The sequence below is a fragment of the Anser brachyrhynchus genome (genome assembly GCF_964034855.1).
Source record: "Anser brachyrhynchus genome assembly, chromosome: 7".
Lineage (NCBI taxonomy): Eukaryota > Metazoa > Chordata > Aves > Anseriformes > Anatidae > Anser > Anser brachyrhynchus.
In genome coordinates, this window is record NC_137701.1 from 5,218,878 (window position 1) to 5,227,664 (window position 8,787).

Sequence of the window (8,787 nt, forward strand, 5' to 3'; positions counted from 1 at the left end):
GTTCTGGGATCCATGCTTCACTGATAAAAGCGTAGAAAAAAAGGCTCTGCATGACTGGAAGTTCAGCAAGATGAGCAAATGACCACTTCAATCTGACTGTCCTCCAGAAGGGAGAGGCCTTAGGGAAGGCTGGCAGAATGAAGAAAGCGTTATCTGTTTCTGGAGAATAAATAATTATAACATGTATTGTAACCTGCAAGAAACTCCAAATGAGGGTGTAACAATACCTCTACTGTCAGGCAAGAACTAAAGCATCTGTGTCAAAGACTGGGGGCAATCTTTACTTTCTACTGCTTTCAAAGCTGGGAAGCAACAACTGGCTTTCTTTGGTAACATGCACTTTTTCTAATGCTTTCTTGGAGACTTCTTGGTTAGTGAAGTTGAAAGATGCCACTGTAAATCAGTAAGAATCATAAGAACGGAAAAAAATCATCTTAAAACATGCAAGATCAAGATAGGGTAAAGACCAAGAGAAGTAAAACTGAAAACTGAAACTGAGCGTGCATTGCAGGAACAGAGGCCCAGATGGCTTTAGGCAAAGACTCCCCCCAGGCTACCATGAGTAGCCGCTTCAAAAGGATACACAAAACTAATCTAGCAGCTGAATGCTCTCTCCATGCGCACAGTCCCTCACCAAGCCCCTCTCAATCCTTCTCCAGGTCTGGATGAGCTGTACTATTTTTCAACTATACAGATGTCAAACAATATCTGCTTAAGAACTTCAGAAATACAGACTCAATTTTATTTTATTTTATTTACTTTGCTTTTAGGGCAACAAGTCAGTTACAATGATTACCAGCTATCCTGGGCAAAGTTCTGCAAGGTACGGTTCTGAAAGTAAAGCACAGACTCTGCTTTAACACCTGCACACCTAACTGTCCCACTGATCCCAGCGATGAGATTCCCACTTGCCATTTGTGGGACTTCTAGTCCAGCACAATCAAATTAATTCTAGAAGTTTAACAACGAAAAGAGTATTTCTTGAAATTTAAAGCTGGGACTTGATTTATCTTTATTTAGATCTATTTAGACACATTGCTGCAAATACCAGAAACTGTCATTATAGTGAAGAATGCCCCATATATTTCTGTAAGTGATCAATAGAGACGGGCTATCAAAGTACAGAGTAAGTTTTCATAAAGCATATAGTATGTTTTGTTCTATATGCTCAGTTGTGACCTAAATTATTTTAAGTCTGTATAATATATTCAATATACTCAGTAACTTTGATCAGGAACAAAAGCATTGAAAAAGAAAGGTAAATCCATTTTGCTCATATTAACCACATTATTTAAACACATCTAGAACTTTATGAGTAAGTTCAACTTTCTCCTCATCATTTCTCTCAAAACGTAATTTCACAATGAAAAGAATTTTGAACATGCTTTTTCTTTAAAAATGAAAGAAGAGGCACTTCCAATGCTTATCTTAAAAAAAATAATAATTGTTTTTACATTAGGTCAAAAGAAGGAGTCTCAAAGCAGCAATTCAAATTTGTGACAAACAGAAACTAGATTATTCTTAAGAATCTGAGATAGCTATATCTTCTTGATGAGGTGTAACAACACTCTCACAATGCGCTTCCTTTCACATCTGTTTTCCATTAGGAACATTTACCTGGAAAGTCTTTTACCTTTTGGGTTTGGCTTGAAGCTATACTGGACTTAATTAAAAAACACATTCTTCCTCTTTGGATTGATGGGTGAGCAACACAGAAACAGCTTGTTGTACATTGATCTCTCCCTGCTTTATCTTTTTTCTTTACTAAACTCACTTTTAGCTATACAGAAGAGAATTTGCAAAGAGTTGAATACTTCTGTCTCCCTCTTCCCATTTATAACTTTTCAAAATTCCTGCCAAAAGGGAACACCATTGAATCTTTCAGAAATGCAGCTTTTGATCTATTTATCAGTTCTGTCAGTGTACAGTCAAGTGCTGTGATGAATTTCATCACACTGCATAGTACTGTGAGCTCAATGACACACTCCACAAGTAATTCACGTGAAGCTTTTGTGATATTTTCGAGACCTTACAGCTTTTGTAACCAGGCTTTGAACACCTGCCTCAGCTCCTGTATGAAGTTTGGCCAAATGCAGCACACAGAATGAAGTCTATAATTTTTGCAAAAAGTAAAACCATGATTTCCTGTCACACTTCAGGTACGTAATGGGCTTTGTAAGCAAAGAGAAGGAACGAATTTTGCTCAAAGACAAGACACCAGGAACATTTTTATTAAGGTTTAGTGAAAGCAATCTGGGCGGAATTACCTTTACTTGGGTGGATCAGTTAGAAAATGGTAAGTACAATTAAAAATAATAATAATAATAGAGTTCAAAATCTGCAGTACACCTGTAATACAATAGCCACGGTTTCTTTGGTTTAAAAGTAAGGTTCACGTGTATAATGTCTTAGTTTGGTTTGGGGCAAGACAGTAGTATCATATTTACTACAACACAAACTAAAACTCTGAAACTCTTCCTCTCAGTTCTTTAAATTAACATATATAAGCTCTTTAGGAGATGTACCTGCTTACTGCAGGCTTTAAGTTTGTTCCCACATGTGCAGAAAGTATAACTTGAAAGACACTAACAAAGGTAAAACCCAGATCAGAGTAAACTGCAAAAGAAAGGCAAAAAGCGTTCCAGGTACAGATGTTGATCTAGCCACTTATCAGCCGCTACACATTTTTGTGTTTTACAGGAGAGGTAACGTTCCACTCGGTGGAGCCCTACAACAAAGGCCGCTTAGCTGCACTGCCCTTTGCCGACATACTGCGAGATTACAAAGTTATTATGGCAGACAACGTTCCCGAAAACCCTCTGAAGTATCTGTATCCAGACATTCCCAAAGATAAGGCCTTTGGCAAACACTACAGCTGTCAGCCAAATGAAGGTTGGGCTCTGTTTCTGTACTTACCCCTTCTGAAAAGCAGCTTCAGGGTCAAGAGGCAATTCAAGGAATTCGGGGAGAGGAAGAAGGGAACAGACTTCCCTTAATAAGCATCCTCAAGAGAACTGTTTTAATCCATGTCTGTCATTTAGACAGCTTCACCTTGCAAGTATAGCTGTGGTCTTAGAGGCTAAACCAACAATATTTAAAAGAAGCTAAGAAATAGATCTTGAGTTAGGATTTTTTTTCCTGACCAACACATTGCAAAATTCAGTACTTGCATGTTCAAAGGAGATGAAATTGAAAAGCTCATCAGCTTCATAATTGCTTAACACTGTAGCATGCTTTCTCTTTAATTTCAAGGAATTCTGTATTTTCCAAACAGCTTGGAAGACCTGCTTTAATTCCACAACGAGACAGCAGTAATAACCCCTGGCAACTGCACTAGAAAACACAAAAAAGCTAGATAAGATTAGCTCCAAACGTGTGCTTGCTCTTGTTTGGGTTATGAGTCAGGCTGTTTTTAGATTAAGCTTACTCTCTCTCAAAAAAGCCCTGATTTTTCTACATTCCCCTGAACTTTCATTATAAAGCAACACAAGCCCATTTGAATTCAAATCCTTACATTTTTCAAAATATACTTGGAACCAGCAAATGTTTTTCCTCTTCATTTTACTGCAGTGGACTTTGCCTAATGCTCCAGTCCTCTAAAAATTATGTATGTGTTTAATTTCAAGCAAAAGACACCTCCAAAGCTGTGTCTAGAGACAGGGCTCCATGCAAGCATTTGCAGAACTGAAATCCCGAGGCTCAGAAGTACAAAGCTTTTGGAGTTACAGCACAGGCCCTTTGGCAGCCCTAACAAGATCTAGTTCATCAGCTGCTGTATTACACTTGGGGAGGGTGATGTAGGTTATTTCCCATCAAGGGAACACAGCCAATTATGTGACTAAGACCTGAACCCCAACGCTAATCTCAGGAATTTCCCTGATTTTATGGCTGCTTATTTAATCATAAACACGGTCATTTCTCTTTTAATATATTATGGTCTGCAACATAACCAATTTTAAAGAAATAATATTAGTAGGCAACATTTAATCTCTCTAATATTGATTTTTAGTCTCAAAGCCCTCAGATGGTGGAGTGAAAGGTTACGTTCCTTCTGTATTTATCCCAGTCTCCAAAATGTGAGTAATTTGTATTACACTTCGAATGTGATTTTCACTACACCTACATACTGTTTCAAACTTTTCCCGGACTCCCTCCCACCAGTCAAATAGTTCAGGACAGCAAGGCATTGTAAGTTTTTGTTTGGCCAAGGACTGCTAAAGACAAGGGAAGTGAAAATCTTCACTCCCAGAGTGCTTTTCCCGTGCATGGAGCAAAACATTTGTAAAAACTGAATGCAGATTTCATGGTACTCTGCTCTATATCATCTTTCACTCTCCCCTTTTTCTCCCCAGCCACCGATATTACAGGGACAGGATTAACCTCTCTCTTCCTTTGGTCCTGTTCCCTACATTATTAAACATACACCAGGTCCTTGGCATATGCTTACAGGGCCACCAGCAAGCCTAATAAGCACAGGCTTAACTGCCTTAATTAAGCATTCAACATGAGTGATTCACCACGCTCCACAGCAATCTTCCATCAAATTGGTGGGATTTACATTACTTTTGATATCATTTTCTGTCTTTTTTTTTTTAAAGCTTAAATGATTCTACAGATCCACATTCTCCATCAGATCTTCTTCCTATGTCTCCAAGCGTTTATGCTGTGCTGAGAGAACACCTGAGTCCCACAGTGATCGAAACTGCTGTATGTTGCAAACTTTTCCACTCCTATAGTTAATGCTAAGCAAACAGGGTGTATACAACACAGGTGCTGGTTGTAAAATGGCTGCCTGTTCCATTAGGAAAACATTCGAGCTCTTTCATCAGTTGCTGCATTACATTCTGAAATGGTGGTGCACACATTTCCTACTCGAGCAGGAATAGGATGCTGCAGATACTTGAAAGCATTGCTTCAGATGAAATTACCAAACTTATGGGCCAGTGAATCATGAGTGCCAAAATTCAGAGATCTCAGGGTTCTTGAACAAATGAAGCCCTTACATTGACAAATACAGATGGATTACAGTAATTTTGTAGATAACACAAAGGACACGACTTCCTCAGGGAAGCTGCCCTGGGAACATACACATTTCTGATTCTGCAAACTCACACAACTCTTCAGCACTTTTGATATGTGGTGCCAAGATGAGAAAATTAAAAAGCCAACTAACATTCTTAGCAGATAAAACTCATATTCATTAAGACTACAGAGGAAGATTGGTAAAATACTGTATCGATCACAGCATGGTCTGTTAAAAATATTTTCCACTTAATGAGTAGAAATGTTGTTCAGAACTCTGCGCTTCCAAAGATCAGTTCAGCTTTCAAACTACGAAGTCAAAATCATTGTGGCTTAGAGTAGCGCTGCTTTTTCCCCAGTGGGGATTTGTCCAGCAGAATTCTATCAGGAAACGCAGCAGTGGTTTGGCTTTAACCACTTTAAAAGAAAACATCCTTTAAAAAAAAAAACAACAACTTTTGGTTTCCTATATATTCAATGATTTATGAGCTTAAAATGGTTATGTCCTTAAAAGCCTGTCTACTCCCCTCTGAATGCCTCCCTGTAAACTCTCCTCCTCATCTACAAACAGAACAAAACAGATTCTTGGCTGTCATTGGCTGTCTGGAAGTGCAGTGAAACTTTACATACCAAGAGAGTAATTCTTTAAAAGAGACCAAGCCAAAAATCTGATCAAAAGCAAAATATTTTCCTTTGCTTCTTCAACATTTTTCTGGTAGCGCTCACAACAAACTGGTTCTTTGGCTAAAACTGAAGTAGTAGTCTGAATGAAAATTCGGGGTTAAAAGCTACCACTCCAATTTGAGATGTGTCCACACTCATCTTTCATTTGTTTTATATATATGAAAATAGTTCTGACCTTCCGAATTGCATTTGTGAATTACGCGTGTATTTGCATTTCCCTGTTTCAGGGGTGAAAAGAAAAGTTGGCTTCACTTTTGTTTATCATCACGTTCAAAAACATTTGTGGTTTCTTTTTAGCACGCACAATAACTCTCAAACCAGCTCTGTCTAGAGCTTCCAAACCAGCTGCGATCATCACCATATTCTGGGGCCATAACCACACAAAAAGTTACACGATAAGGCGGGAGAGTCAAATAAAATCACGTTGCAGTTTAAGGGTACTAGAGAAGTAGTTCAGTGAACTACTAGATGGTAGGTGAATTTCTGGAGGCTCTTGGTAGACGTGTGCTCAAGTTCTGCTAGAAATTAGGGCAGAAAATAGTTTTGGAATATTTTAACATTCCTGATTTCCTTTTTCCACTCTGTTTACCCTCCTAAATGAGAATGGGCATGATATGGAGTTTTTTTTTCTTTATTACTACAAATTCACACAACATAATCTACCCATGTGAAGAGCTGGTACTATACTGAAGTACAGCAAGCACGGTTATCAAAGGAGCTGGAGCAGGTTTGATTTGCAGTTGTTTTTGAATGAACAGCAGTAATTGCCTTAAGACTGATCTTTTCCTTTTTTTTTTTTTCCTTCCAGCTGAGTTCACCTTACTCAACTGACTGAACTTCACATACTGGAATCTTGTGGACACTGGATGGGTTAAAAGTCTCATAAGTATTTTTTTCATCATCTTTGTAAACCAACATTTCCTGGAAACCATTATAATGCTGTCCTCACTGATAAAAGGCCAAATCCTTTCTGGCTTGTAGGTCATTTGACTCCAGTTGGGTGCAGCAGGCATAAATTTTTACTTGCAGAATTACTGGCCTTAAAATTGCTGTAAATATGACAGTACAAGAACAGAACTTTTTGCTTCTGATAACAGCATATAAGGACAAATAAAGACTTTAAGGTGTTTGGAGGAATCAGTTTTTATTACATGAAATCGTAATCATCTTTCTGTATGCCATTGGTTTAGCTTCTATTTTTAATTTAAGATTCTCATCCCTCTGAGTTCAGTTGTCCCATAGGTATCCAGGGGTTATTTTTTCCCAATGATGAACTACCTCGAGCATAGGTTTTTATCTGCCACCGCAGCAGAAGTCATGGGAGAGAGGAAGGCAAGACTAGGTAGAGAAAGGAGTTCTACGAGGTGATCAGACATAAAACTTGTGGTGACAAAAGGCTCTGTCTTCATTTTTGCAGCTGGAAGACAGGGTTAGTAAAGTCTGCCACTGTTTTCAGGGGGAAGTAAATCTGTGTGCAGTACTTACGCTTGTATCTGAGCACTATCAGAAAGCCTACAAACTAAAAGTGCTGATCTGACACACGGGCTGGACACTACCTGGTAAATGCAGACTGGGAGGCAGTTTTAAGAAGTAATTACTGAAGAGCTGCAACATCATCTGACCACTGGGCAATTTGTGATACATGACAATGTTATACGCCTGTTGGAAACTCACCTAATAAGCAGAACAACTGGTTTTATACTGCCTTTTTTTTTTTGTTTGTTTCAGGCATAGATTAATGCTTGCTTGTTCGAGTTTTTTTTTTTCCCCCCTCAATACTATCCCTAAAAACTGTTAATGGAATAATAAACCGGCAATTCCAAGGCCACCGTCTTTCATGTGTGTAGCCTCATTAAGATTTAATTCTTGTGTGCAGAATAAATGGTTAACACATGCAAAATTCTTAAAATACACAATTATGTATTTGCACTTTATACTCTTCTTGAATAGGCACAAATCAGATATCCAGGGTGAAAACGTAACCCCCTGGAGTCAGTTAGACCTGGATTTCGCTTTCATTTCTCTACTTCACTCACCCTTCTACTACTCACGCTTCTACTCACCCCCTTCACCCACAGTATTGATGTTAATTAGCAACATCTGTTAGAACAGAAACAGATTATTCCATCCATCAACAAAATACTGCATTAGATTGATTTTAAATGAACAAACACCTCTCTGTAGTTGATTAATCTGAGTTGATTCAAAGCCAGCTGCAGACAGGAAGTCATATTTTCTCTCAGAAAGCATCATGTATAAATGATTTTCCAAAACAAGACAATTGTGTATATACATTTGATAAGATCTGTAATTTATATGACCAGGATGAATAAAAACAGATTTTGGCTTAAAGTCGGATACCTGCACTTTTGTGGAGTTCTTCAAGATACAAGAGAGAGTCTTCTTGCAGTAACACAGACTTACGAAAGAGCAAACAACTTTGTCTTGCATAGCATGTCTTTTTGTTCCAACCCATTTTCACCATCTTAATACAAACAAAACGGCAGATGGCTTCTGTCCATCTAAAGCTCATGAGAAATATTATAAAAGAAACAAGTCCAGACGTGGCACGAGAACGTTTCTCTCTCCTTTGTCCCTGCTCCCCGAGAAGAATTGAACATCGGATTTTTTGTGTTGCTGAATAGGATTGTGAAACAGATTCTGGCATTAGTTTTCATTGTCCTTTAAAATACATTTTGCAAAGGGCAGGTTTAACATTTAATTGGAAGGCACTTCAGCTATTTGCTGCACTGAAGAAACAAGTCATTTTGTATGAAATAAACATATGCAGGGCAAGCCTCCTTCTATAAAAGCAGTGTGAGTTTTGTCCTTCTGCCACTATGAGTAAGATTAGGGTTCTGACAAAGTAAAAGGAGGAAAAAGAGAGAAAGACGTGCTGAAAGGGTCACTCTCAGACTCTGCCAGAAGAGATGAAACATCTGCATGTGAACACTTTTACTAACCGTGCTTGTGTTTTCACTGGGTTTTGCAGCTGCAAAGCCAAAATAACAGGAAAGGAAAAAAACTGCGCTGTGCTCTGTTTTGCCGTGCCGCTGTCGGGATTGCAGTTCGACGACCTCG

General features: G+C 38.5%; 2 protein-coding genes across 4 annotated transcripts in view; one reads left to right on the forward strand and one right to left on the reverse strand.

Annotated features, from left to right (window-relative positions):
• The window catches only part of STAT4 (signal transducer and activator of transcription 4), a 45,568-nt gene extending 37,510 nt beyond the window's left edge, over nucleotides 1-8,058 (forward strand). For 2 of the 3 annotated variants that reach the window (XM_080598816.1, XM_080598815.1), the window contains exons 18-24: nucleotides 771-823; nucleotides 1,608-1,702; nucleotides 2,160-2,296; nucleotides 2,701-2,892; nucleotides 4,010-4,076; nucleotides 4,599-4,707; nucleotides 6,515-8,058. In XM_080598816.1, coding sequence (XP_080454942.1) covers nucleotides 771-823; nucleotides 1,608-1,702; nucleotides 2,160-2,296; nucleotides 2,701-2,892; nucleotides 4,010-4,076; nucleotides 4,599-4,707; nucleotides 6,515-6,541 — 680 coding nt within the window. In that variant the 3' untranslated portion in view covers nucleotides 6,542-8,058. The remainder of the gene's footprint in view (nucleotides 1-770; nucleotides 824-1,607; nucleotides 1,703-2,159; nucleotides 2,297-2,700; nucleotides 2,893-4,009; nucleotides 4,077-4,598; nucleotides 4,708-6,514) is intronic. The other variant, XM_080598817.1, reaches the window with a different exon arrangement.
• Nucleotides 1-8,215, reverse strand: part of MYO1B (myosin IB) — a 178,879-nt gene extending 170,664 nt beyond the window's left edge. The window contains exon 1 of the mRNA XM_080598784.1: nucleotides 8,068-8,215. The gene's annotated coding sequence lies outside the window, so the exon portion shown is untranslated. The remainder of the gene's footprint in view (nucleotides 1-8,067) is intronic.
• Between the last annotated feature and the right edge of the window lie 572 nt (nucleotides 8,216-8,787).